Source organism: Thamnophis elegans, chromosome 12, assembly GCF_009769535.1.
Source record: "Thamnophis elegans isolate rThaEle1 chromosome 12, rThaEle1.pri, whole genome shotgun sequence".
NCBI classification, from domain to species: domain Eukaryota; kingdom Metazoa; phylum Chordata; class Lepidosauria; order Squamata; family Colubridae; genus Thamnophis; species Thamnophis elegans.
In genome coordinates this window covers 1,797,237-1,825,191 of record NC_045552.1, presented here as the reverse complement: position 1 = coordinate 1,825,191, position 27,955 = coordinate 1,797,237, and the positions used below count along the sequence as shown (strand labels likewise).

The window sequence follows — 27,955 nt, the reverse complement described above, 5'->3', positions numbered from 1 at the left end:
CAAAGGGCTGGACTAGAAGACCTCCAGGGTCCCCTCTGCCAGGAACCCGTAAAAAAAACGCAGCCAAGGGTGGCGCCTGCGCAAAGAGAGCCCCGCCCAGGCGGCCCGCGCGGCCTCCAGCCCTTGGCACCCGTTGCCAAGGCGACCGCAGCACCGCCCCTCCCCTCCCCGGGCGGCCCAGCCCGGCCGGAGTCTCGCGCGCCGTTGCCCGGCAACGTCCCCCCCTCGCGCCAGGGCCCGCCTCCTCCGCGCGGCTTCCGGCGCGCGGAGGCGAGCGGGGGAGAGGGGGGGCCGGCGACTTCCGGGAGGCGGCGGCCGGGCGGGAAGATGGCGGCGGCGCTGGCTCCCCCGGCGCCGGCCCCGGACGGAGGCGCCCCCCCGGCCCCGCCGCCGCCCCCGCCGCCGCACGAGGTCAAGAGCCAGTTCCGCACCCGCGAGGGCTCCTACCGGCTGCTGGGCGGCCCCGAGCCCCGAGCCAGGCCCGCCGCGCCCCCCGCCCCGCCGCCGCCGCCCCTGCCGCCCGCCGGAGCCCCCGCGCCGCCCGCCCCGTCGCTGCCGCCCGTCCGCCTCTCGCTGGTGCGGCTGGGCCTGGCCGCGGGAGCAGGGGAGCCCTGCGCCGACGGAGAGGCGGGCGGCCCGGGCGCCGAGCGGAGCCGCGTCTGCTTCAACCTGGGCCGGGAGCTCTACTTCTACTCGGGCGCCGCCGGGCGGGGAAGGAGGGTGAGCCCCGGGGGGGGGGAAGGGGGGGCTGGGTGGGGGTGTAAGGAGGATTTAGGGGGCAGGGAGGGCTGGGGGGGGTGAGAGATGCACACCTGGAGAGGGAAAGCCGGGGTGGGGGCGGCCAAATGAGGTGGGGGGGGTGTAAGGAGGATTTGGGGAGGGGGGAACGACCCCCCCCCCCTGTGAGTGATGGGTTAGGGAGGGCGGGGGCAGCAGTGGGGGCTGGGTGGGGGGAATGGGCACTGGAGGGGTCACCTGGGATAGGGGTGGGGGAAGGTGCCCAGGTGTGGGGGTGTAGGGGGGATTTGGGTGGGGCCACGAGGGGAGGGGTGGATGATGGGCAAGGAAGAGCCAAAGCAGAATCGGCCGGGGGGGGGGGGGGCTCTCCTGATGTGGCTCTGCCCAGCATTTCCTGGCAGGGATGCCTCAAAGGAGCTTTTTTTCCCAATAGCAATAGCAATAGCAGTTAGACTTATATACCGCTTCATAGGGCTTTCAGCCCTCTCTAAGCGGTTTACAGAGTCAGCATATCGCCCCCAACAATCTGGGTCCTCATTTCACCCAGATAGATAGATAGATAGATAGATAGATAGATAGATAGATAGATAGATAGATAGAGATAGATAGATAGATAGATAGATAGATAGATAGATAGATAGATAGATAGATAGCAATAGCAGTTAGACTTATATACCGCTTCATAGGGCTTTCAGCCCTCTCTAAGCGGTTTACAGAGTCAGCATATCGCCCCCACAGTCTGGGTCCTCATTTTACCCACCTCGGAAGGATGGAAGGCTGAGTCAACCTTGAGCCGGTGAGATTTGAACCGCTGGACTGCAGATAGCAGTCAGCTGAAGTGGCCTGCAGTGCTGCACCCTAACCACTGCGCCACCTTGATCCTCAGTCACGTTGTCCCAAAGGAGCTTTTTTTTGTCCAAAAGGCCACTTGGACTTTCTTGCCTTTTTTCCCCCCCTTTGAAGACCTTTCCCTTCTCATCCACGAAGCTTCAGAAGATCAGAACTGAAGAAGCTTCCTGGATGAGAAGCGAAAGGTCTTCGAAGGGGGGAAAAAAACCCAAGAAAGTCCAAGTGGCCTTTTGGACAAAAAAAAGCTCCTTTGGGACGACGTGACTGAGGATCTCCTGGCAAGGAAGCTTCCCCCAAATCGGGTCGTCCAGGCAATGGGGCTGTTTTGGCTAAGAAGAAGCTGGTTGTCACGTGGTCAAAATAGTGGATCTCAACCTTCTGACGGGCAAACGATTCAGGGCTGTTCTGAAAAGTGGCCCTTTTGTGGTGCCCCTTCCTTTCCCGCTTTAGATTTCTTTGTGTGAAGTCCTTGCTTTTTGTTAATGTCTTAATGTCTCTCGTGATCCTCCCAGTCCATCGACCTGAAGAAACCCATCGACAAGCGGATCTACAAGGGGACGCAGCCCACCTGCCATGACTTCAACCAGTTCACGGCGGCTTCCGAAAGCATCTCCCTCCTGGTGGGCTTCTCAGCTGGGCAAGTGCAGTACCTGGATCTGATCAAGAAAGATACCAGTAAGCTATTTAATGAGGAGGTGAGTCCAGGGCAGGGCGGCTTCCCCACAGAAGGGAATCTCTGCAGCTCAGGGTTGAACCGTGGGGGGGTCCTCGGTGCTCCCTGAGCTTGGGGGTTTCCTGGCAGACGTTTCATGGCCCAACTAGGTAACATCATCAGTGTTAGACGGAGGGAGGGGGAAGAGGAGGAGGATGACTGTGGGGTCCTTGATGCTCCCTGAGCTTGGTGCTTTTCTTGCAGACATTTCATGACCCAATTAGGTAACATCATCAGTGCTTTAAGGGGGAGAAAGACAGGGGTGGGTGGGTCTTTGGTGCTCTCCGAGCTTGGTGGTTTTCTTGCAGACGTTTCATGACCCGACTGGGTAACATCATCAGTGCTAGAAGAGAGGGGGTTGTGGGGCAGAGGAGGGGAGGAGAAGAATGATGAAGGGGAGGAAGAGGAGGAGGAGGAAGAGGACTATGGGGTCCTTGATGCTCTCTGAGCTTGGTGGTTTTCTTGCAGACGTTTCATAACCCAACTAGGTAACATCATCAGGGCTAGAAGAGAGGGGGTTTGTGGGGAAGAGGAGGGGAGGAGGAGAATGATGAATGGGAGGGAGGAGGAAGAAGAGGGCTCTGAGGTCTTTGATGCTCTCTGAGCTTGGTGGTTTTCTTGCAGATGTTTCATAACCCAACTAGGTAACATCATCAGTGCTAGAAGAGACGGGGGTTGTGGGGAGGAGGAGAATGATGGAGAGGAAGAGGAGGAGGGAGAAGAGCTCTCCCTCCTCTCTGAGCTTGGTGGTTTTCTTGCAGACATTTCATAACCCAACTAGGTAACATCATCAGTGCTAGAAGAGAGAGGGGTTGTGGGGAAGAGGAGGGGAGAAGGAGAATGATGAAGGGGAGGAAGAGGAGGAGGAAGAAGAGGGCTCTGAGGTCTTTGATGCTCTCTGAGCTTGGTGGTTTTCTTGCAGACGTTTCATGACCCAACTAGGTAACACCATCAGTGCTAGAAGAGAGAGGGGTTCGATCTCCTTTTATATACAGTGCCTTGCTCTGTCAATATTGGTGGGAGTGTCCTTAGTGGTTCCCTTGATGAGGCTATGGCTTAACTATTGTTGATGTTGCTTATCCACACTTAGGTAAGCAGAGATTCATAACAGGGTTAACCAACAATCAAGCAGTAAACAATACCTCAATCAAAGAACTACCAACTCAAACAAACAGGAAACAGGCTAAGGAAACTGCCAAGAAAACATTTTTCCACCAACACTTACAAGGCAAATAAACAGAGAGCAAACCCCACTCCCTTCCAGCACTGATGATGTTATCTAGCTGGATCGTGAAATGCCTGCAAGAAAACCGCCAACCTTGGGTGGGGTTGGGGGGTGGGTCACCGCAGGGATCCTTTCAGCTCAGCCCGGCTCCCGTTAAGTGGGAACCGGCAGCTAATAATAGCTTCTGGCTGCCGCTTGCTGGGGCTGATGAGAGTTCTAGAACAGAACATCTGGAAAACGCTCCCTTGATGACTTCCCTCATTACTGATTCTAATCAGCAGATTAATCAAGATGCAGCTTTAATTGCAGCAGCTTGTGGTTTTGGAGCTTCGGCAGAAAGATGACTCGGAGCTTTAGCAGATCCATCCTGGCAGAGCCCTGCTCCGGAGAAGCAGCAATTCGCCCTCAAATGGGCCTCGGGCCTTGCCGTCTCCCAGCTGTTCTGAGATGGCATCGCCTTCTCCCGCGCGGGGCAGGTTCCAGGGAAGAATCCAGCGGGCATCCTCATCCCTCCCGTCTCTCGGATTCTGGCTTCGTTTTACAAAAACTGCCCCCGCAGAGAAGACCACCTTCCAGAACAATCTGGATATTTCTTTCGTGCTTTTGCTCTTGTTTTTATTCCTTTGAAACGTTCTTCGTTTGTAATGTCTTTTTGGAATTGTGAGCTGCCTGGCGTTATTCACCGAGATGGACAGCTACAAAAACTCAACAAACCATCCTCCTCCTAGATGATCTCTGTCTAGCGAACAAGCTGACTTTCAGAAACGTGGAATGGGCTGGGGGTTTGGGATGGAGGGGCTACTCAGGATTTGCCTGTGGGAGGGGTATTTGGGAGGGGGCCCTCTTGGGACCCCGAGGGTCTCTTTTTCACCTTTCTTTCTGGCCCTCGGCCTTCTTTCCCGCAGAGGCTCATCGACAAGTCAAAGGTTACCTTTGTGAAGTGGATCCCCGAGTCGGAGAGCCTCTTCCTGGCCTCCCACGCCAGCGGGCACCTGTACCTCTACAACGTGGAGCAGCCCTGCGTCTCGGCCGCCCCTCAGTACACCCTCCTCAAACAAGGCGAGGGCTTCACCGTTTACGCCTGCAAGAGCAAGAACGCCCGGAACCCGCTGCTGAAGTGGGCGGTGGGCGAGGGGGCCCTGAACGAGTTTGCCTTCTCGCCCGACGGGCGCTACCTGGCGTGCGTCAGTCAAGACGGCTGCCTGCGGGTCTTCCATTTCGACTCCATGCTGCTCCAGGGCATGATGAAGAGCTACTTTGGGGGGTTGCTGTGCGTCTGCTGGAGCCCCGACGGACGCTACATCGTCACGGGGGGAGAGGACGACCTGGTCACGGTGTGGTCTTTCGCAGAGGGCCGGGTCATCGCCCGGGGCCACGGGCACAAGTCCTGGGTCAACGCGGTGGCCTTCGACCCCTACACCACCAGCACGGAGGACGAGGAGAGCGGGGAGCTGAGCGGCAGCGACGAGGACCTGCAGGATTCGTCCGAGTTCAGGCGGGTGAGGACCAGCAGCACTCTCTCCCACCTGTCCAAGCACAGCGCCAAAAGCACCCCCTCCGTCACCTACCGGTTCGGCTCCGCCGGGCAGGACACCCAGTTCTGCCTCTGGGACCTGACCGAAGACGTGCTGTACCCCCACCACCTGCTGCCCCGCACCCGAACGCTCACCAACACCTTTGGGACCGGCATCCCTCCCTCGGGCAGCGGGGGCAGCAACCTGGCCGCCGAGTCGGGTGGCGGCGGAGGGCCACTTCCCCGCTCCCTCTCGCGCTCCAACAGCCTGCCGCACCCGGCCGTCACCAGCACCGCCAAAAGCCACGCGGCGGACGGGGCGGTGCCCTTCAGCATCGGCAAATTCGCCACCCTCACCTTGCAGGAGCGGAGGGACAAGAACGCGGAGAAAGAGCACAAGCGTTACCACAGCCTGGGCAACATCAGCAAGAGCAGCGACAAGCTGAACGTGGTGCCCAGGAGCAAGCTGGACACGGCCAAGGTCTTGGGCACGGCCCTGTGCCCCCGCATCCACGAAGTGCCCCTGCTGGAGCCCCTGGTGTGCAAGAAGATCGCCCACGAGCGGCTGACCGTCTTGCTCTTCCTGGAGGACTCTATCATCACCGCCTGCCAGGAAGGCCTGATCTGCACCTGGGCCAGGCCAGGCAAGGCGGTAAGTGGATCTCGCGGCTCTCTCTCTCTATCTCTGGTTGGGTTACCGCTTCGAGGTCTCCTTCAAGAGAGGGATACGGCCTAGTGGCCGCCGGGCTTAGCGTGCAGTACTGTAGGCAAACTCTGCCCACTGCCAGCAGTTCGATCCTGACCGGCTCAAGGTTGACTCAGGCTTCCACCCTTCCAAGGTGGGTCAAATGTGGAGCCAGATTGTTTGGGGGGCAATAGGCTGACTCTGTATACCGCTTAGAGAGGGCTGCAAAGCGGTATATAAGTCCATTCAGTGTTTGAGCCGGGATCAGCCAGCACTCTTCTGCAGGTTAGGCTGGGACTTGTTCCGGGTAGCCCTCAATCTACCACCACAAGTTCAGAATATTCCACTGCTAAGCAAGGGAATTTTTGAGCGAGCCGTGCCTCATTTTATGGCCTTTCTGGCCACACAGTCGTTAAGTGAATCCGGTTTCCACTCATTGACTTTGCTTTTTGAAAGTCGACTGGGAAGGGTTACAAAGAGCCGAGGTGGCGCAGTGGTTAAATGCAGCACTGCAGGCTACTTCAGCTGACTGCTAGTTCTGCAGTTCGGCGGTTCAAATCTCACCGGCTCAGGGTTGACTCAGCCTTCCATCCTTCCGAGGTGGGTGAAATGAGGACCCGGATTGTTGTTGGGGGCAATATGCTGACTCTGTAAACCGCTTAGAGAGGGCTGAAAGCCCTATGAAGCGGTATATAAGTCTAACTGCTATTGCTAAATGTGGATCGCACGACCCCAGGACAGTGCAAAGGTCATAAATAATACACGCCAGTTGCCCAGGATCAAGGATTTTGATCACCTGGCCATCAACGGTTGTGTCCCAAATCACGCTTTTCAGTTGTAACTTCAAATGTCACTAAATGAATAGTTGTAAGTCGAGAGAGCTGCCTGTAATTTGAGATTCCATAAGGAGGATGAGTGGGGGGGGGAGGAGGGGCTCTTCGTGCTCTCTGAGCCTAGTGGTTTTCTTGCAGATGTCGTGTGACCAAACTAGATAACGTCATCAGTGCCCTGATAACCACGTTCAACCCCGATCTAGAAATATTCTCTCCTCTCTGCGCTTGGTTCCTGCTGCGTTAAGATGCCCTCGGGGGGTCCCCTCCTGTGCAAATCTGACTTCTCTTTATTCCCAGTAGCATAACTGGGTTGATTCAGCCTTTATTCCCCCAGCAAGAGATCCTCTCTGAATTAGCCTGCTGGTGGATCCGGGGATCACTAGATCCCATAAGCCTGTCCCGGGGCAGATCCAGGTAGAAAAGCAGAGGGCAACGGCTTGCTTAACTGAATGACGTGACGTGATTGATTGGTGGATGGGAAGCGCTGACGGCCAGCTCAGATTCAGCCCACGGGATGAAGGAACCACATTTGCTGTTTAAACTTTGTCCCCCCCACTTTTGATTTTTTCCAGATCCTGAATTCCCAGAACGGGGGCTCTCCCAGCGGCACAATCGTGTGAACGGCACTCACTGGCTCTCCGGCTTGGAACCGGAGTGGGACTGCTTCCGGTTCCTTTGCTCCGCGGAGCAGACGTGACCCAAGAGGGGAAAGTTCTGGGACCTTTTCAGCGCGCGTGTGTACAGGTTGTCTGTCCCCATCCCTCGCCTGTGAAACCCGACCCTGCGGCCATGTGGAATCCTAACCGTTTAACCTCTCGAGACCAACGGCGTAGTTGAAGGGCGAACGGCGCCTCTCCGCTATTTAAAAGTATTAATGAACGAAACTCTCTTATTTAATGTTAAGGTTTGAGCACAGGGTGCTTGGAGGGGCTGATTTTGCACAAAGGTGAACTGAGCTACCCCTTCCCCCCCCCCTCCTCTCCTCCCCCCACTCCATCCAGACCTATCCCTAACTCCATCGTCCTGGTTGCTTGGGGGTGGGCGGAGGAATCCTCCCCCCCCCCCCAGAAGGAGACAGTTTTGTACAGGGGAGAATCATGCCCTGTCATGTGTAACAGTCCTTTTGTTCCCTCTCCCCCCCCCCTTTGCTTTAATTCCATTTTTGCACAGAAAGTTCCAGTATCTCTGTTGCCCGGAGGTATCAGATGCACCTCTGTCCGGCAGATAGTTCTCTCTCGACTTTCTCACCGCGGATGGTCCTCCCCCACCTTCCTCCTCCTCCCCGCTCAGCCAACGGACTCTCCTAGAGAGACTGCTTACAAACGTTTAGAGATCCAGCACGAAACTGCCAGGGAATTCTCGTCATCTGTGGTTTCCGACGTCTTTTGCTGTCTTGTGGACTCTCTGCTCCGGCTTCTCGCATCCACCCGGCTTCATCTCGGAAGGGGCCTCTCGCCGTTGGCGATGTTTCTCAAGGACGGTTTCATCCTCCAATCCACTCCTTTCTCCCACCCACCCACCCACCCCTCGGAATGGGGGTCTCCTTTTTGGGCCGGCAATTTCTGGCCAAAATTGATCCTTTCTTTCCGACACTTCTTTTTTGCCGTTGTTGTCTGTTCTGCCGATGTCCGTGTTTATGCATTGGTCGATCCCAACACATCCGCACTCTTGATTTGCACGGACTCGTTCCGCAGTCTTTAAACCAACTCCCTTCCTCTCAGCCTCCGCCACTTGGAAGAGGTGCGGATTTCAACTTCCCAGAATTTCCCAGCCAGCCATGATGGAAAAGGGAGTCCAGGAATCTTAATAAGTTGCTGAGGTCAAGGCACAGCCTTCTAGATTATGTAGCTGACGCTTATCCAGTCAGTTGCTCAGTTCATTCAGCCTTCGGCTTTGAGCTTCACCTCCTTGTGGAGTTGTTTTTGGCCGCAAAAAGTAAACCTCTAGGGTGGTCCATGGCAAATCCTGGCTTCTGGAGCTGCGTTTCTCCACCTTGATGCGCCAGGCTAATTCAGATGGGCGAAGGGGGTCTTGGTGCTCTCTGAACTTGGTGGTCTTCTTGCAAACGTTTCATGACCCAAACTAGATAACTAAGGAGTGGGGCTTGGTGTGCAAACCTCCCTCCTTACCAGCTACTGATGACGTTACCTAGTTTGGTCATGAAACGTCTGCAAGAAGACCACCAAGCTCAGAGAGAGCACCAGGGACCCCTCATTTCAGCCCCGAGCTCCAAATATTCTCCTTTTATTGCGATGCGCTCATGTTCCTGTTTCGCTTATTTTAAGTCAGCGGAGCAGAGCCGTATTTCAAAACCTCAGCACAGGTGGGCTCTCAATTCCCAGAATGCATCCTGGGGCTGGGAATTCTGGAGTTGGGAGTCTAAACATTCTTGGAAGTTGCCAAGGAAACGACAGGGTCAGATTTTGAATTCTGGATGTCTCTAGGGTTTGATGGGCTTCAGCCCGATTTTAGGTTCGGGTTGCCTAAGGCGAAGGAGGGAAAGGATGAGGTCTCCCAACTCCCAGCTCCTCCAAAAACAGATTCGGAGCCAAGCAAAACATTTTTTTTTAAGCGTTTTAAATTTAGCACGGAGTCTCGAAAATATCCCAAGTATGCTTTGGGCCTGTGGACAATTAAGGATAGTCTTGAGAGAGAGGAGTTGCCGCAATTGTATAATGGATCATTATAAATGTCAAAATGTGTACCGTTGTTTTCGGCAAGTCTCCCTCCTTTAAAAGATGCAGATTTTGGTTGGATTTGAATCGGTTTTAGGGGTGCATATTTTTAGCCAGTTTGGCTTCCTTGATTTGATCAGTGGGGGGGGGAAAAAAAACCTAAGAATTTGGCTCACGTTTAGTGGCTAGATAACCGTGATGGCAAACCTGTGGCACGCACGGCCCTCTCCGTCGGCACATGTGCCACCATCAGGTGCTCTTCTGGTTTCCTACCGGCTGGGGAATTCTGGGAGTTGAAGTCCACACGTCTTCAAGTCATCGAGGTTGAGAAACACGGCATCGGAGGGTCCCGTAAGTCTCCTTGGGAAGAGACTCAGTCTCTCTACAAATTGTCTCCTCCGTCTTCTTCGTAGGCGATGGATGCGCAGTCCAAACATCCTCTGTCAGTCCGATCTTAGGAGTGGCTTTCCTCGAGATCCTGGGAATGTTTTTGTAGGGCAGCGAGTTCTAATCCCGGCTGCCGCCTACACCCCGTGGAGGAGAATTATTTCAGCGCTCGCCATTTCCATGCTCCTCTCGCGAGGCCCGAGGTATAAAACCTGCGTCCGTCCGTCGGCTTGACCAGGGTTTCCCCCGCCGGCTGTGTGAACCCTCGACAGCCTTCCGTACCGACGAGGGATCGTTCACCGCCCCGTCGGATTCCTTCAATACGTCTGGCTCTCCAGGTTGCCAAATTCAAAAGACCCTCACCCCCAGGGTGAATGAAGGACCTAACACAGGGGCGTCTCCCCTCCCCCAGGATTAAAAAGCCATATCGGTCTACAACCACGGACCCCTGCTTCACCACGAAGCGACCGGGGAGGGGAAGGGAGAACCTTCGTTTCCCATCAGATCCGCTTGGATTCTTTGCAGCGAGACGGAGGGACCTCGGAAAAACAGTATTAATTTGCTTTTCCTTCCTCTGCCCCCGATTCCTTCCCTCCCCGTGCATGTCTGCCTCCCCCACCCCCTGTGACTTCTGTAAGAAGCCAGCTGGTGTCTGGCAGCCAGGTTCTCCCCCCCTCCCATCCTTTTGCCTCCCCCCCCCCCAATAACATCTGAAAACTGCCAATAACTGCTGTCGTCGTCCCCCCGGTGCCTTTCGTTACTTTACTACCTGCTCTAAACGTTTGTTACTGTCGTGTCTGAAAAAGCGTTTAAATTATAGAAATCGTGAATGCCTATTTATACTAAAGAGAACCGTTTTCACAGCTCAGACTCCCGCAAGGACTCTTGATTGGCGGCTGGGGAGCCGGGTGGGCAGGCTTGCAATAATAATAATAATAATCGCCGAGAAGGAATATGAAAAAAATCGCAAGATACCAGGACTTAAAAATCGAAATTCAACTATTATGGCACAAACCAGCAGTGGTAATTCCAGTGGTAATTGGCACACTGGGTGCTATTCCAAAAGCACCGGAATTACATTTGAAACAGTTAAAAATTGACAAAATCACCATCAGTCAAATGCAAAAAGCCGCACTGCTTGGATCTGCACACATATTACGAAAATACGTTACGACGTCCTAGGCCCCTGGGTGGGGCCCGACTAGTAACCAATGCCAAATCCGGCTAAACAACTGGCCGCTGTGATACAATTCTGTTGTTGCAAATAATAATAATAATAGAGAAGCCATCCTCGACTTACAACTGAGCCCCGAAATTCTCTGGCTGAGCAAGTTGTTAAAAGTGGATTTTTGGCCCATTTTATGACTTTTTCTTGCCCCGGTCGTTAAGTGAATCTGGCTCCCCCCCCCTCCGTTGACTGCTTTGTCAGAAGGTCGCAAAAGGGGACCCTGGGAACCGTCATGAATGCGACCGTGTTGTGAATTTTGATCGTGTGACCACAGGGAGGCGGCAACGGTCGTAAAAGAGTGAAAACGGGTACTGAGCAACTTCAATGGCCGCTGTAAATTTGAACGGTCCCTAAACGGACTGTTGCAAGTCGAGGACTCCCTGGGGAGGGCGACAGGCCTGATGGGAGGGGATTGTGGAGACACAGCTTCGATTCCTGGTGTGTGTCTGTGTCTGTGTGTGTACATCTTCATTTTGCCTTTGATTCCGGCTGCAAAATCCTAAAGCAGAGGCCTTCAAACTTGGGAACTTGGGAGGCTTGTGGACTTCAACTCCCAGAATTCTGGGAGTTGAAGTCCACAAGCCTCCAAGTTCCCAAGTTTGGGGTGGGCCCTGTGACCTAAAGATTTCCTTCCATCACAAACATCCCACAAAGACCAGGAAATAATCCGACTTTATTCCAACTGGGAAACCAAGAAAGCTTCCCTCGCCTCCTGGACGCCAGAGTGGCAAAATGCGTCTTCATGCGCGCAGCCAATGCACCGCCTTGCACAAAGGAGGAATAATAAATATTTGGGGCGTGGAAGGCGAGACAGACACCCCCCCCCTCCCAAGAGGGGCTGAAGTGAAAAACCCTAAAACTAGCAGTATGCTTTTCCACCACCACCACCACCACCCCCCAAAAAAATAAGCTCGGTTTTGATTTATATAAACATGCATCCACACTTCCAAACATAGGGACTAGAGACTTGGGTCTCCTGCTTTGAGGCAGGAAGGGCTGCCACGCCGCCGCCGTCCCCTCACCATTCGGAATAACTTACTAAGGGTGGGTGGGTTGAACCGTGGAGCGCTACAGAGCTGAGGTTGCCAGCGGCTTTCAAACGTGGAGAATAGCAAAATGCAAACAGTGGCAGTTTAAAAAGTAGGGAGTCCATGGGCACCAGAAGGCCTTGCGGGGGGTGTTTGGCCTTCGAAGCACATCTGGGAGGCCCCGATTGCAGCTGGCCGAGGGCACCGTTGGGCTAATTCTTACAGCGGTTCTCTACCAGCCCACCAGGACAGACACGGCCACCTTCTTCTCACTGAAAAGTTGTGGCTTCTCACAGGTCACCGAGGAAGGCGGGATGGGGAGGTCTTTTTCTCCTGCCCCCCCGGGCCCTTCCGGCCCCCGTCTCCCAAAGGGGCATCGGGTGCAGAAAACAAGCACTGGGACCCTGAACGGCAAAAGTCACAGGAAGAATCTCAATGTTCTTCACAGCGTCCTGGGCAAAGCGGTTCCCGGCAGGGCGGCTTCGTCCCGACTCTCTCGGGAACGGTGTGCGTTTCCAGCGCAAAGTGCCATCCAGGATTTGGGGAGGGGGTGTGTGGATTCTATAGGAGGGTCTGTACAGAGTGCAAAGATGCTTAGAAAAGCCCTGGGTTGCGTCTTCAGCTCCTGCTGCTTCCCCTCCCTTTCTCCGGTGGGTCGGTGGTCTCGAAGCAAAGGGAGCCCCCGGGAGTGAACCAGAGGAGCGGCTGGATCTCCGGGACGTGGCCTCACCATCTTAGCCCAAGCCAGTCCTCCACCAAAGGGGTTTGCCAGGGCAGCTGCAATCAGACGCTGTGCCCGGCTCTTCCTTGCCCCGGCCAGGGTTCAAACGGTTTCCGCTCGGCCCCAGTTGGAGGCCTCCGATCCGTGCCCAGCAGTGCACAAGAGCAGGTATCCCACGTGGACGATGCAGGGCCTACGTACCTGGAAAAGGAACACAGACCGGTCAAGATGCCAGGCCCCCAAAGAGCTCTCTCGGGTGGGGGGGCTGAAAGAAATTGGATTGCGGAGACCCCACCCCTCCTGGGCAGAGAATGGCAGGAGCGATCCATGGGGTGTGTCTGCTTGGAAGAGCTGAGTCCTCTGTCTTAAATCCCCAGTCTCTGGTGGCCGGAACACACTTCGTCGGCATTAAAACAGGGAGGACACAGCCGTGTTTGCATGGGAACGACCCAGGTAGGAGATGGTCTCTGCCCCAGTTTGGGCTTTAAAAAAAAAGGCTCAAACTGACCAAAATCCCTAGAAGGGCCACCTCCCATAATCCACTCCGGCCACGTTCTGAAAAAGAAAAACTTGCAAATGTCGAGAGAGTTTTTAGCTTGGGGGGGGGGAAGTGAGGGAGGAGGGGAGGAACACAGAGAAGAGGCTACAGGGGGAGAGAAATTTTGGTGGAAAAGAACCATTTATGGGTAGAAAATAATTCTGAAAGACACAGAGATGGTCACAAACGAACGGCTTCGAAATTAGCTTGCTTAAATGCATCCCTTCCGGGGTCAGAGGTTACAAGGTTCGGAATCCGGGGGGGGGGGCGTGGAATATCAGTGCCGGGGGAGGGAGAGGATGGTGGGCTTTTTCACCTCCATCTAGGAAGGCTGGAGGTGTTTCAGAAGAGCCTGGACTATCACTTGTCTGGAAACAGCATAGGGTCTCCTGGTTGAGAAGGGGGTTGGGCTAGAAGACCTCCGAGGCCCCTTCCAACTTGGTTATCCTGAGACCAGGAAACCAGTGGGAGTCAAGCACCCTTTGAGTTGGTCTATCTGGCAAGTCCTTGGGAGCCGAGGTGGCGCGAGTGGTTAGAGTGCAGCACTGCAGGCCACTTCAGCTGACTGTTATCTGCAGTTCGGCTGTTCAAATCTCACCGGCTCAGGGTTGACTCAGCCTTCCATCCTTCCGAGGTGGGTGAAATGAGGACCCGGATTGTTGTTGGGGGCGATATGCTGACTCTGTAAACCGCTTAGAGAGGGCTGAAAGCCCTATGAAGCGGTATATAAGTCTAACTGCTATTAACTGCTATTGCTAAGTCCTCGATTTTTGACTCCAGGTTCTTAAAGCTGGAACAAAGCGGCAGGGATTCTCCCAAGGGAGAAGGCAGCCAGGCAGAACAATGTTGTGTCCTGTTGGCCAGCAGCCAAATCGGAGGAAGAGGAGGAGGAGGAGGGTCAGCATCAAGGCAACCTGAGAGCTCCGAGGGGCAGAGAGAGACAGGTGGGGCCTGGGCCATCCGTCAGCCCTCAGGTGGAGAGTCAACAACCCCCAGGTCTGGAGGTGGCTGATGAGGAAGAGGAGGAGCAGCTGGGCCCAGTGCCTGACAGAAGGCAGAGGAGAGGAGAGCAGTGGAAATCTATGGGCCGGTCCTTGGGAAGGAAGAGCCAGCGCTGCTAGCAAAGCCCCCTAACTCTGGGGGACGAAAGGCAGGGAGGGGGGTGGAGATGAACAGATGTGGCAGACAATATTCGTCTCTTCCGCTGGACAAACTTCTTAACCGGCATTGAGGGAGAAACTTTTTGCCGGCCCTCCTAACAAAGGAACGTTGTGAGTTCACTTCAGAGGGTTTGCCATGTTTGGGAAGCCCTGGGTTCAGGTCCCTTCGCGTGCGGCCTGACCCGCAAGGACACGCCGGGAGAGTCCTAGGTCTCAGGGCAGAGGCCGATGGGCTTCCCGATTCCGATGGTACCCGTGAAAGAAGGAAAGGGTGTGTAGAAAACGCACACTGACCCACAGAGCTAGTTGTGAGGCATGCACCGGGGCGCGGGGAGTGCTCGGAGCGAGAAAAAGGAAGCGGCGTGCGCCCCCCCCCCCGAGAGAGCAGCCAACGTACCCTCGAAAAGAGCAGCAAGTGCCGGTACAGAGGTACCACAAGCGGGTATTCACAGAGCCGGGATGCCGCGGGGCCACTTTGCTGAAAAGAGAAAGCAGAGATCAACGTCAGCAGGGCGCAGCGTCCGCCGACGGGCGGGGAAGGGGAGGGGAGACCCGCGTGGCGGCCTCTGTTCCTTGCATAGCACCTAAAGGACCGTTCGTGAAACCAAGTTCCTAGTCCTCTTGAAAAGAAAACCCCTCCTCCGTGCCACTTTCTCCTGTTCTTAAGAGAGCCGACGGCTCTTTAAAAGGTTCAAATGGGGGGAAGAAGATCACAGTCCAGGAAAGAAGTGCATTCCCCCCCACCCCCCCATCTTATCCCAGCAAAGCTTGTTTGGCCGGACAAAGCCCCCTCCCCCTATATCCCCTTTTCCCCCCCCTCCCTGGAGAGTCTTACGTGGGCTGGCCGTTCCACACAGTGCAAGAAAGGCTGCCTGAGGTTGGGGGGCCAGGATGGGCTCCAGCCGAAAGCAGCTGGAAGGGAAAGAAAAAGGTGGGGCCAAGGGCCTATCGGCAGTGGGGCGGGACACGCATCCATGCTCAAATGTGCTGGGCATGCGGGCAGCTGCATCGGGCGAGAATCCCTGCTGCACTCCGAGCCCCCAAGCGTCGTGCATTCTATGCTAGGGATCCCCTTTGCGCTGTCGAGTGAATTCCCTCCCACGTTATGACCTCTTTGCCACCGTTGTTAAGCAAATCACTGCAATCGTTAAGTGAGTCATGCGGTCGTTAAGCGAATCTGGCTTCCCCCCCATTGAGTTCGCTTGGCTGGGAAAGTTAGAAACGGTGATCATATACTCCCTTTAACAACTCTCATCCTGTAACTAATTCGGGGTAATCAGGGTGACTGGATGGAGCTGAGCGTTTACCGGCTGGCTGCCCTTCCTGACACCTACGTGGAGTTCACAGCAGATTTTTTTTTTCTTTGCATCTGGGAAGAGAAGTATCTGCTGCTACCTAGGCTTGAACTCTCAAAACTTCCGAACGGGAGGCAATTAGCTTCACCCCCAGGCCACCACGTCGCTCAGAAATGATGACCACAGGACCCCGGGAAAGTGCAACGGTCATATATACGTGCCAGTCGCCAAGCATTTTAATTTGGCCATAAGTGAGAAAACCAGTCGTAAGCCTCTCCAGTGCTGTTGTAACTCCGAACGGTCACTAAACCCATCAGTCGAGGCCTCCCTGTACGTTTGGGAGCGCCCCGAGTCACCCCGGGGGAGTCGGTGAGGCCAGAGCTGCTCAGGGCAGGGAAGGTGGGGAGGGTCTACAGGGAAGGGAAAACCGGACTTGCCCTCCTCGGATGCTGCTTTCATGCCTTCGATCTGCTCCTTCAAGCGTTTGATCTGAGTTTCCAGTTCCACATTTCGGCTCTCGGCGTCTTTCAGCTGGCTGGGTGGGGAGGGGGGAGGAAAGAAGGAGGCGGTCAGCAGAAAGTTGGGGGTCTTCTGGGGAGCCAGTCACGCTGGCTGGGGAATTATGTGGCTGTTGAAGCCCACAACTCTTCCAATGGCCGAGGTTGGAGACCCCCTGGAGCAAAGGACCTGCGTTTTGTCGACTCCTAAGCCTCCTTGTTCACCTGGTGAAGATCCAGAGCAGAGGACCTCAACCTTGGCTGGCTGGAGAATTCTGGGAGTTGAAGTCCACACAGGTCTTCAAGTTTGCCAAGTTTGAGGACCTCTGATCCAGAAGGACCAGGATGAAGTCTCTCCTGGATCCCCCTCCCTGACGCTTTCTCCCCCAAGGGATTGTCCAGAGGGGAGGAGGGAAAAAGTCAAGGGGAAACTTGGACCGCAGAGCCCCCCCCCCCCCCCCCCCGGCCTCTTCAACTCACCTGGCCAAAGTCTGGTTGGCCACCTTGACCACGCCGAGCTCTTGGCACAACATCTCCCGGCTCTTCAGTTCCTCCTCGAAGGCTGCCTGCAGTTCGAGAAACATGGACTGGTCCAGCTTCTGCCCATCGGGGAGTTCACAGGCCTGGCGGGAAAGACGAAGAAGGCTGTGAGCATCTCTGTGGCTTCCCCTGCGGCTCCCGACCGCGGGAATAAAACCCCAGCCCTGCATTTAAATGTTAGGCAAGTGTTTTCTCTCTCCTCCTTTTCTCTTCTCCCCTTTTCTCTTCCCTCCTCCTTTCCTCTCCTTTCTCCTTTTCTCCCCTTTTCTCTCTCCTCTACTTTCTCCTCCTTCTCTGATGTTTTTTTCTTCTTTTCTCCCCTTTTCTTTCCTCCTTTTCCCTCTTCTCCTTTTCTCCCCTTGTCTCTCTTCTCTCCTCTCTCTTCTTCTTTCTCCTTTTTTCCTGTGTCTTTCCTCCTTTTCTCCCCTTTTATGTCTCCTCTCTTCTCCTTTTCTCCTTTCCTGTTCTTTTCTTCTTTTCTCCCCTTTTCTCTTCTCTTTCCTCCTTTCCTCTCTTCTCTTCTCCTTTTCTCCCCTTGTCTCTCTTCTCTCCTCTCTCCCTTCTTCTTTCTCCTTTTTTCCTTTGTCTTTTCTCCCCTTTTATGTCTCCTCTCTTCTCCTTTTCTCCTTTCCTCTCCTCTTTTCTCCTTTTCTGTTCTTTTCTTTTCTCCTCCTTTTCTCCCCTTTTCTCTCTTCTCTCTTCTCTCCTCCTCTTTCTCCTCCTTTTCTCTCTTGTCTTTTCTCCTTTCTTCCCCTTCTTTTCTTTCCTCCTTTTATCTTCTCTCCTCTCTCACCTCTTCTTTCTCCTCCTTTTCTCATTTGTCTTTCCTCCTTTTCTCCCCTTTTCTCTCTCCTCTTTTCTCTCGTCTACTTTCTCCTCCTTTTCTGTTGTTTTTTTCTTTTCTCCCCTTTTCTCTTCTTTCCTCCTTTTCCCTCTTCTCCTTTTCTCCCCTTGTCTCTCTTCTCTCCTCTCTCCCTTCTTCTTTCTCCTTTTTTCCTTTGTCTTTTCTCCCCTTTTATGTCTCCTCTCCTTTTCTCCTTTCCTCTCCTCTTTTCTCCTTTTCTGTTCTTTTCTTTTCTCCTCCTTTTCTCCCCTTTTCTCTCCTCTCTCCTCTTTCTCCTCCTTTTCTCTCTTGTCTTTTCTCCTTTCCTCCCCTTCTCTTCTTTCCTCCTTTTATCTTCTCTCCTCTCCTCTCTCACCTCTTCTTTCTCCTCCTTTTCTCATTTGTCTTTCCTCCTTTTCTCCCCTTTTATCTCTCTTCTCCTTTTCTCCCCGCTTCTCTTATTTCATTTTTGCTCACAGGTCTGTGAAGTGCGTCTTAAATTTTCTTTTTTGAAAGTCTTAAATTTATTTCACTTACTTATTTGCCCTCCCCGCTCTCTCTCTCCCAAATAACAATTAAGCGATGGCCTCCATGCTGCCTCCTGCAGTGAGAGGTGATGGAGGATTCCCTTTGGTCGACCTACCGGCTCCTCTGGAGGGCTTCCCTGGGCTTCTCCCAGCAGCCTCTTCCCAGCAGGCTCCACATCCATGGCGCTGGGGCTGGGGTCCCTCTCCTTGGGATCTTCCTGTCTGAGAGAGAGGCAGATTCTCACAGCCGCTCAACCCACGGCATCTGTTCAGTTAGTCCTTGACTTACAACCACCTCCTGCAGTGGCCGCCCAGAGTTATAACGGCACTGAAAAAAAGGGACTTACAACCGTTCTTCAACTTACAACGGTTGCAGAATCTGTCCATCGACACGTGACCAAAATCCGGACGCTTGGCAACTGGCATGTATTTATGACGGTTGCAGTGTTCCCCGGGTCACGTGATCCCCCCCTTTGCGACCTTCTGGCCAGCAAAGTTAATGGAGGATTCGCTTAACGACCGTGTGATTAACTTAACAGCTGCGGTGGTTCAACTGGGCCAAGACCGGCTGTAAACGGGGCCAGAAGTTACTTAACATCCGTCTCGCTTAGCAACGGAAATGTTAGGCTCAATTGTGGTCGTCAGTAAAGGACTCCCTTTAGGTCCAGCTGGTTCTTTCTGACCCTCCACAGCTGGGTTTATTTTTATTTATTTATGGAGAAGAGATCGGGGGCTGCTTGTATTGTATTGTATTGTATTGTATTGTATTATTTGTATGCCGCCCTTCTCCGGGAGGACTCAGGGCGGCGAACAATTCAAGGGGGGGAAAAAGGGGAACATAAAAAGACAAAATACAAATAATAAAAGTAGTCAACAGTCGCACAACCATGCATGTCGAGAGGGGAAAGGAACTCTTCACCCCCAGGCCTGCCGGCACAGCCAGGTTTTGACGGCTTTTCGGAAGGCCTGGAGAGAGGTGAGGGTCTGAATCCCTGCGGGGAGTTCATTCCAGAGGGCCGGAGCTGCCACAGAGAAGGCCCTCCCCCGGGTAATAGCCAGGTGGCATTGGCTGGTAGATGGCACCCAGAGGTCATGCTACCTAACTCCAGGTGGCTAATGACAACTAAGAAAACGATTGCCATAAAACCTCTAGGAAGAACAGAAATCAAAATCCAGGGTTAAAATATCCGTGTGGCAGAACCAGCCCACCAGCCATATTGGGCCTGTTTGAACTCCTGGCCCAGCTCTTGGGACCAAAAACCAGAGCTTCCTGCCCTTCTGTGTTTCCCTGGAAAGCAGGTGGAGGTGAGGACTTGCCACACCCCCTCCCTCAAGGCTATAAAGCTGAGGAATTCTGGGAATTGAAGTCCACCCATCTTGAAAGACGCTGAGATTGGAAAACAAGAATGCCAGGGTTACTTCTGCATCTGAAGAACCTGCTGAGAACAATCGTGGGATCCAGGATTTTCGTGGGAATCGACACCGGAAAGAAACGGCCAGGCTCCAGCTTAGCCTCTGAGTGCAAACTTTTTTTCCCCCCCAAAAAACTTTTTAAGTTATTGTTTATTATTCTTTCGCTCCCATTAAGGGAGTCGTCCTTCCATTCTGTAATGAGTGCAAACTTTTATACAAGCTTTTGCAAAGTACAAAAAGGGTGCCAGAAATGCTTCTTACTTCACAGCCGTGTAAGTGTAGGAGTACCCCACAAAGGGCAGCTGGACTCCCAGGGGTGAGGTCTCGATGACGTCCCACAGGGTCTCCTGGAAAAAGAGAGGGAGGGAGGGAGGGAGGTTCCCAGTCAGAGCAGACCCAGCTGAGCCTTCAGCAGGGAGAATCAGAACTGAAGGGCGGCTTAGCTTTCTTTTTTCTTACATTAAATTATTATTATTTTTAACCAGAGATGTTTGAAAAATCTTACACCATTTTTTTCTGAAATGGTGTAACAGAAAAGTGTCCAACTTGGGAACTTTAAGACTTGTGGACTTCAACACCCAGAATTCCCCAGCCAGGGAGTCAGAGTCCGCAAGTCTTAAAGTTCAAAGGTTGGACCCACCCCTGGTCTAGGGTCTCCTGCTTGAGCAGGGGGTTGGATTAGAAGACCTCCGAGGCCCCTTCCACCTCTCTCCCAGGTAGCCCTCCACTCACAACCACAATTCAGCCCCAAATTTCCGCTGCTCACCGAGGCAGTCGTTAAGTGAGCTTTGCCCCGTTTGACAGCCTTTCTCGCCCGCTGTGGAGCGAACCCCTGAGGTTGTTAAGCAAGTAAGACGGTTGTTAAGTGAACCGGGCTTTCCCCCTCTGACTCTGATTGCCAGAAGGTCACGACAGGGGGAATCTCATGACCCCCGCAACCGTCATAAATACGAGTCAGTTGGTCCGCTGCCTGAATCTTGATCACGTGACCAAGGGGATGCGGCAACGGCGGTCCTAAGTCACATTTTTTCAGTGCCGGGGTAGCTTTGAATGGTCGCTAAATGAACGGGTTGTAAGTCGAGGACTACCTGTGAAAGGAACGGGACAGCCCCGGGTGCAGCGGAGGGGAAAAGGGCAGAGAAAAATAAGAGGTCACGTACCCCTCCCCCTCTCACCATGTCGGTGAGACAGTCGTCCACCACGTCGAAGTTGCAGGTGTCCGTGGCGTTGGCGAACTCGGGCACGAAGGACGGGCTGCAGTCCCTCAGGCTCTGCCAGTCGATGCCGACGAAGAACGGGTGCTCCTTGAAGTCCTGGACTCCGTTGCGTCCCAGGCGGGTCTCCCGGGAGCAGATCAGCCCTTCGATTAAGGCCTGGGCTTCCGGGGGGATCTCGGGGGTCAAGAGGGGGAAGCGGAAATGCTCCTGGGGGGGGGGGGAAGAAATGAAGGTTGGAAGAAAGGAGGGAGCCACGAGTAAGCGAAAGCAGAACGGGGTACGGTGTATGCACTGATGACGTTAGCTAGTTTGGTAACGAGATGTCTGGAAGAAACCCAGCCCCTTCAGAGAGCACCAAGGATCCCACAGCAATGATGTTGTTACCTAGTTGGGTCATGTAACGTCTGCAAGAAAACCACCCAGCTCAGAGAACACCAAGGACCTCTCATTTCTCCTCCACAAACCCCATTCTCCTTTAGCACTGATGATATTACCTAGTTTGGTCGTGAAACGCCTGCAGCAGGGGTGAAATTCAGCAGGTTCTGGAGGAAATTTTGAGTAACTTGGAGAACCAGCAAATACTCCCTCTGGCTGGCCCCACCCCCATCTATTCTCTGCCTCCCGAGTCCCAGCTGATTGGGAGGGAATGGGGATTTTGCAGTATCCTTCCCCTGCCACGCCCACCAAGCCACGCCCACAGAACCGGTAGTAAAAAAATGGGATTTCACGCCTGGTCTGCAGGAAAACCACTCAGCTCAGAGACCACCAAGGAGCCCCCAGGAGTTGCCACCCTACAAAATCCTCCTCCGTCAGTAGAGCAGGGCACCCTCAAGAACTTCACACCTGGGTCCAGCCACGGGGCACGTTAAACCCACCCCTCCCAACCCACCCGGCTGCCCTCCGGGCCACCAACCTTGAAGTGCAGGATCTTGCCGTAGGTCTCCGCCACGGAGTCGGCAAAGAAGGGGGTGTGTCCAAAGAACATCTCGTAGGCGAAAACGCCCAGAGACCACCAGTCGCATTCCGTGCCGTAGGGATGAAGCCCATCTTCCACTGCTCGCAAGATCTCCGGGGAGAGGTAATCGGGGGTGCCCACGGCCACTGTGGAACAGACCTGCCACCGTGAGAATGGGGGTGAGAACCTCGGAACCAGAGTCCGAACTGCCCCATCCGGTGTCCGATATGGCCCAGGTTGGAGGGTGGGTGGGTGGGGGGGTCTTTGGAAAGCCCACAAGTGGGGCGCAGAGGGGTGGGGGGGAGTCCTTCCCAGCGGTCCCTGCCAGACCGCCTTGAAGCATCGGCCCTCCGTTGGCAATCCTAGTTTGTGTGTAGCTTCGACAGGAAATCGGAAAGGTCTTTGGGGTCAAAACCAGCCCCCTTGGCCACCATTAAGCCACGATGGTTATTTCCCCCCATAAAATCCGCACTCCTAGGGTTGGAAGCCTCACCGTCCCGTCTTCTCCCAGCTTGAGACAGGATCCGAAATCCCCCAGCCGGATGTGGCCACACCGGTCGAGGAGGATGTTGTCGGGTTTGATGTCCCTGTCGGGGAGAGAGCGGAGACGGTTGCCAAGAAGGATTTGGGGGAAGAACCACGAGTGGACTCAGGACATACAGCTCATCCTCTCGACTTACGGCCCAAAATGTATGTCGCTAAGCAAGGCATTTGTTACGTGAGCTTTGGCCCACTTTATGACCTTTCTTGCCACAGATGTTAAGCGGCTGTTAAGCCACATGGTTGTTAAGTGAATCGGGCTTCCTGTCAATAGGTCACAAAAGGGGATCGCGTGACGCCGGGACACTGCGACCATCAGAAATGTTTTTTTTTTTAATAAAAAGTTTTTTTATTTGTATTCTCTTATATGTAGTTACAGGTCCACATTGACATAATTATTGTTTAACTTTATCACTTTTACCTGTTTGTTTTTCCATGTAAAAAGTTAAAATATACATCCTGGGTTTTCTTTCTATACACCTATTTTGTATTATCTCCACCCTAATTTTCATTATCTTTTCCCCCTTCCTCCTCTCCTTTCCCTTTCCTTCTTCCCCCTCCCTCTCCCCTACTCCTCTCTCTTCCTCTTTCCCCTCCTACCCTCCCTCCTTCTCTTTCCATCCCTTCCCTCCTTCCCCTTCTTTCCCCTTCTTTTCCTTCTCTCCCTTTCCTCTCTCCTCCTCTCTCCCTTTCCTTTTCTGTTGTTGTGGTTATCTCTTTTCAGCTCTCAACTGGTGTATTTTCGGGAGGGTGTTCCCACGACTGTCATAAATATGAGCCAGTCTGAATTTTCATCATCTGACCATCAGGATAGCAATAGCAATAGCAGTTAGACTTATATACCGCTTCATAGGGCTTTCAGCCCTCTCTAAGCGGTTTACAGAGTCAGCATATCGCCCCCAACAACAATCCGGGTCCTCATTTTACCCATCTCGGAAGGATGGAAGGCTGAGTCAACCCTGAGCCGGTGAGATTTGAACAGCCGAACTGCAGAACTGCAGTCAGCTGAAGTGGCCTGCAGTACTGCATTTAACCACTGCGCCACCTCGGCTCCTGCAATGGTCATGTGAAAAGTGGTCCTAAGTCCCTTTCGTGCACCTGTAACTCTGCACGGTCGCTAAAGAGATTTGCTGTAAAGTGAGGACTGCCTGTGCATGGGTAGAAGGGTGTCCTGAAGATGGCGAACACGGCATTGGAGCAGCCTCTGCCTCCGCAGAGCCGCCTGGGCCCCCAGAGCTACCTACCTGTGCACGTAACCCATGCTGTGGATGGAGTCGATGGCCATCACCATCTCGGCCAAGTAGAACCGGGCCATCTCCAGTGGGATGCGGTCCCCAAATTTGCTCAGCAGGGTCAGGAGGTCACCGCCAACATAGTAGTCCATCACCAGGTACTAGAGAAAGGCAGAAGGAGAAGATCTAAGGGGGGGGGGGGGATGGTTGCGTTCTTAAGACGGGTTGATTGACATCTCCATCACAGCACGGGCTCAACCTTAATACAGCATAATAGAGCGTAGTGTAGGTTGCACTACATAGTCCATTCTATGCTATATACCGTATTTTTCGGAGTATAAGGCACACCTTTTTTCCTCCCAAAAAGAGGGGTGACAATCTGGGTGCGTCTTATACACTGAATACAGCATTTTTGGCCTCCCGAAACCCCGCCCCCTTCTCCAAAATGGACCTGCAGAAGGTTGGGGAGGCCTGCAAAGTGCCGCTGGGGTCGTTTTTGCCCCCCCCCAGCCCCCATAAGCACTTTGCGGGCCTCTCAAACTCTCCACATGGCGGGTTTTTCACAAAAAACTAGGTGTGCAGAGGGTTTGGGGGGGGGGGGTTCTGCAGAGTGCAATTTTTTAAAAAAAAATTACTTCTTCAAAATCATGGTGCATCTTATACTCCGAAAAATACAGTACTCCATACCGGACTCTATGCTATCATCTCCTTTTAATGGCCCCATAATCCCTTGCAGGGTGGAGTCCGGGCAGCTGACTGTTTACTGGCCAGATGCCCTTCCTGTCGCCAATGCGGAGTTTTGTTCAGCAGATATATTCTCATTGTGCCCAGAGAGAGAAGTATTTGCCTCTACCTAGGATTGAACTCATGGCCTCCTGATTGGGAAGCGAGAACTCCGCCTCTAGGCCACCACATCACTCCGCTATATGCTATACTATATAGCTTATGCTTTGCACTATATACTATGTACTATATACTATACAATGTGCAATATACTATGTATATAATGTGCTGTGTAGAGCAGTGTTTTTCAACCTTTTTCTGCAAAGGCACACTTTTTTCATGAAAAAAATCACGAGGCACACCACCATTAGAAAATGTTAAAAAAATTTAACTCTGTGCCTATATTGACTATATATAAAGTAATTTTCCCACGGCACACCTTATACTATGTCACGGCACACTAGTGTGCCGCGGCACAGTGGTTGAAAAACACTGGTGTAGAGTATATATATAGTACAGCATAGTATATTACAATATTTTACATGTTCATACTGGCCATCTCCTCTATAAGGCGACTCGGAGGGCTAAATAAATCGAAGATAGCCACATCTGCATAAATGCTAAGGAAACGATGCTCCCATCAGCCAGGTGGGACTCACCAGGTAATTCTCATCCTGGAAGGCAAAACGCAGCTGCGTGATCCAGCGCTTGTCTCCGTTAACCAGGACGTCCCTCTCTTCCCTGAAGCAGGAAACCTGGAGCAGCGGAGTTGAGATTTCAAAGAGAGGGTCAAACCTCCTGCTTCGTACAGTGACGGGCACAATGAGGCTCTATCTACAGTTCTCTAGTTCGGGGGTCTCCAACCTTGGCCACATTAAAACTTGTGGACTTCAACTCCCAGAATTCTGGAAGTTGAAGTCCACAAGTCTTAAAGCTGCCAAGGTTGGAGACCCCTGTTCTAGTTGGTCTTGGGCCACCTACTGTCAAACAAAACCTTCCTGCCATCAACGTGGGAAATACAGGCAGTCCTCAACTTATAAGCATCCGTTTAGTGACCATTTGAAGTTACAATCACCAATTTTCACACTTCACAACTATTTGCAGCATCCCCGTGGCCACACGATCAAAAATTTGGGCACCCCTGGCCACTGAGGTGTATTTATAATACATCCCGAGGTCATGTGATCCCCGTTTGAGACCTTCTTTACCAGCAAAGTCAAGAGGGGAAGCCAGGTTCACTTAACGACTGCCTGATTCACTTAACAACCGTGGCAAAAAAAAAGATCGTAAAAATTGGGCTGCACATCTTGACTAGCAATGGATGTTCCAGTCTGAATTGCGGTTGTGGGAAGCTACGCTGTGGGAAATAGCAATAGCAATAGCAGTTAGAATTATATACTGCTTCATAGGGCTTTCAGCCCTCTCTAAGCGGTTTACAATTGAATTTGAATTGAATTGAATTTATTGCATTTATATGCCGCCCTTTTCCCCGAAGGGGTTTACAGAGTCAGCATATCGCCCCCACAGTCTGGGTCCTCATTTCACCCACCTCGGAAGGATGGAAGGCTGAGTCAACCTTGAGCCGGTGAGATTAGAACCGCCGAACTGCAGATAGCAGTCAGCTGAAGTGGCCTGCAGTGCTGCACTCTAACCACTGCGCCAACTCGGCTCCAAAGTTGGGACACCAAACACCATGTCTTAAGAAAATCTGTATGGAAAACCCGAATCGAGGTGATTTTTATTGGTTTCTTGAGCGTCGAAATGATCTGCCTCTCCTCTTACCTCTCCCCGTTTCAACATGTCCCATTTGTTCATTATTTTCATGGCATACACCTGGGAGGTCCTCTTCTGCTTCACCACCGCCACCTGCGCAGGTAAAAGAGTCAAGGGAGGCGCGTGCAAGATAAAGCGGACGATAAAAGTTCTGTCGCCAGCTGCCACTCTCTGCTCGCTTTGTGCTTTGAAGACAGACTGCCGTGAACCGTGGGGAGAGGGAATGAAAAGAGTGGGGGGGGAATGCTTGGGGAAGCGAAAGTAGGTGCTGCATCTCCTCGAGAAGCTGCCTCAAGGTCGCCCAGCTGGAAGAAAGAGGGAACCGCGTACCAAACTACCCTTGGACAGCCCGTTAGGAAAACATCCTGAGGAGCTAAGTTCAATGTAAAGATGTTATCAATTTTTTATTCTTTTTTTCAATATATTTTAGACTGTTTTTGTTAAAGATTTATACCGTGTATGGGTTCTGGGAAGTCGGGGGAGGGAAGGCTGGGGGTGGGGGTGGGAGGGAGAGATATGACGAGGGGTGTTAGATTTTAATGTATTATGATTGTACATGTATACTGTTTTCTCTTATTTTTTCTTTAAAACTAAGATATGTTAAGTATATGGATATGGAAGCATAAATACCATCAACATAGAATGGAGTTTGCTCAGAAGCTGAAATACACCAATGGGAGGAAGAGTGGGAAGCAGAGGAGAGAAGAAAGATAGGAAGAGAGGGATAGGAGAGAGGGTAAGGGGGGAAGATGAGGAGGAGAAGGAGGAGTGGAATGAAGAGAGAGGAGAAGGAGAAAGGAAGGGGAAGTAGAGTAGAAAAGGATGATGGAGGGAAGAAAGGAGGTAGGAGAGAGGTAGAAGAAAGAGGTGTATGGAGAGCAGAAGAGCCAATAATGGGTTTTTATCTTTCTGGGCGTTGATGGCAAGAGGAACTGATGTAATTACTACTTAATACAAATAGGATATTGGCTATGTAATAGTATACATGTGATTGTATGTTATGAAAATGGAAAATAAAAAAGTATTTGATTGAGAAAGAGAGAGAGAGAAAAAAAAAGGAAAACATCTTGCCTGAACCTGATGGGCGATACAGGGCTGGGAGAAGAATTTGGGGATTTGGGCGCGCGATTATCAGTTCTAGCTTTGCTACACTGCTATACGCTTGATCGCTAATAAAACTATACATTTTTCAACAAATGGAGCCAAGGATCGTTTCTATTTCAGAGGTTTGTGGGAAGTCGGACCCCTGTATTAGCTAATGCATCGTTGGCTTCCAAATTTGGTGTCAGCCTCTGTTTTGCTGCTGCTTTTCGGCTGCCATTGAAACGGGGAGGGAGGGCATGGTATTTGGGAGGGGAATCATTATGTACTGGAGGATTGTTATTAGAAGCTGTCCTGACCATCTATCTGCGCATGTGGAAGAAGGGCGTTTCCCACCAAGGCCAACTGTCCAGCATTCCACCCTGATGATGCTATTTGAAGTCATCTCCCACCTGACGGTTGGGTGAATTATTATTGGACTATGAAGTGGGGTGCCAAGGGGAGGGGATTGAATCATACATGATATCCATTGCTTTCGCGCCGATTTACTCAGGCTCAGCTTTGCTTTGCTACTCATCGTTTGTAATTAGCAAAAGTACACTTAATTCTAAGAATGGAGTTGAGTGGTTTCTTTCCTGATTATTAAATGAAGGAGCACCTGGCATTTGGTCTGCCTCGGAAGGATGGCATCAACCTTGCCGGCCTGAATGTGCGTCTCCCTTCCTTCCCTTTATAGCCACGAGAACTCGGGAGGGTCAAGTCTGAAATGCTTTCTTCCTCACCTCGCTGAAAGCTCCTCGGCCGATCACTTTTAGGATCTCGAAATCGTCTCGCTGCAGCCGCAGCTGTTTTAGTCTGGAGGTTACCGGCTCCGCTGGAGAGAAGGAGAAGCAGAAGGACATTATTGGGGTTCCTCATATAATCCCCACTCTGGGCTAATTAAATGAAATATCCAGGAACCCTGAAGGTTAAAGGTTAAAGGAGGAGATGTGAGACACCGTCACACTACATTCTGGTCCCGCTTTAGGCTTAGGGCATGAAAGCCAGCTGGGCAACTGTTCTGTCCCCCCTTCCTCGCTCGTTAACA

At 52.7% G+C, this 27,955-nt stretch overlaps 2 protein-coding genes across 7 annotated transcripts in view; one reads left to right on the top strand and one right to left on the bottom strand.

The window, feature by feature from the left end:
• The first annotated feature begins 327 nt into the window (after nt 1-327).
• Nucleotides 328-10,480, top strand: DMWD (DM1 locus, WD repeat containing). 2 transcript variants are annotated; one of them, XR_004256240.1, is made up of 5 exons: nt 328-720; nt 2,100-2,282; nt 4,430-5,689; nt 7,128-7,423; nt 7,726-10,480. XR_004256240.1 is itself a non-coding variant. In XM_032227331.1 (4 exons), the coding sequence occupies exons 1-4, from the start codon at nt 328-330 to the stop codon at nt 7,173-7,175; spliced, it is 1,884 nt and encodes a 627-aa protein (XP_032083222.1). In that variant the 3' UTR covers nt 7,176-10,480. The 2 variants fall into 2 exon arrangements, 1 of the variants encoding a protein (XP_032083222.1); XM_032227331.1 differs by having other exon boundaries at nt 7,128-10,480.
• A 377-nt stretch (nt 10,481-10,857) lies between these two features.
• The window catches only part of DMPK (DM1 protein kinase), a 25,076-nt gene continuing 7,978 nt past the window's right edge, over nt 10,858-27,955 (bottom strand). For 2 of the 5 annotated variants that reach the window (XM_032227332.1, XM_032227334.1), the window contains exons 2-15: nt 27,651-27,742; nt 25,837-25,920; nt 24,714-24,809; nt 23,344-23,492; nt 22,053-22,146; nt 21,518-21,718; nt 20,548-20,811; nt 19,649-19,734; nt 18,091-18,196; nt 16,565-16,707; nt 16,025-16,122; nt 15,128-15,204; nt 14,690-14,770; nt 10,858-12,795 (exon numbers count right to left, since the gene is read on the bottom strand). In XM_032227332.1, coding sequence (XP_032083223.1) covers nt 12,697-12,795; nt 14,690-14,770; nt 15,128-15,204; nt 16,025-16,122; nt 16,565-16,707; nt 18,091-18,196; nt 19,649-19,734; nt 20,548-20,811; nt 21,518-21,718; nt 22,053-22,146; nt 23,344-23,492; nt 24,714-24,809; nt 25,837-25,920; nt 27,651-27,742 — 1,670 coding nt within the window. In that variant the 3' untranslated portion in view covers nt 10,858-12,696. The remainder of the gene's footprint in view (nt 12,796-14,689; nt 14,771-15,127; nt 15,205-16,024; nt 16,123-16,564; nt 16,708-18,090; nt 18,197-19,648; nt 19,735-20,547; nt 20,812-21,517; nt 21,719-22,052; nt 22,147-23,343; nt 23,493-24,713; nt 24,810-25,836; nt 25,921-27,650; nt 27,743-27,955) is intronic. The other 3 variants (XM_032227333.1, XM_032227335.1, XM_032227336.1) reach the window with 3 other exon arrangements.

Bases quoted from the DNA above. Each gene is read 5' to 3' on its own strand.
- DMWD (XM_032227331.1), top strand. From the start codon at position 328: ATGGCGGCGGCGCTGGCTCCCCCGGCGCCGGCCCCGGACGGAGGCGCC. The intron at 721-2,099 runs GTGAGCCCCGGG...TGATCCTCCCAG, and splicing joins CCGCCGGGCGGGGAAGGAGG to TCCATCGACCTGAAGAAACC. The intron at 5,690-7,127 runs GTAAGTGGATCT...GATTTTTTCCAG, and splicing joins GGGCCAGGCCAGGCAAGGCG to ATCCTGAATTCCCAGAACGG.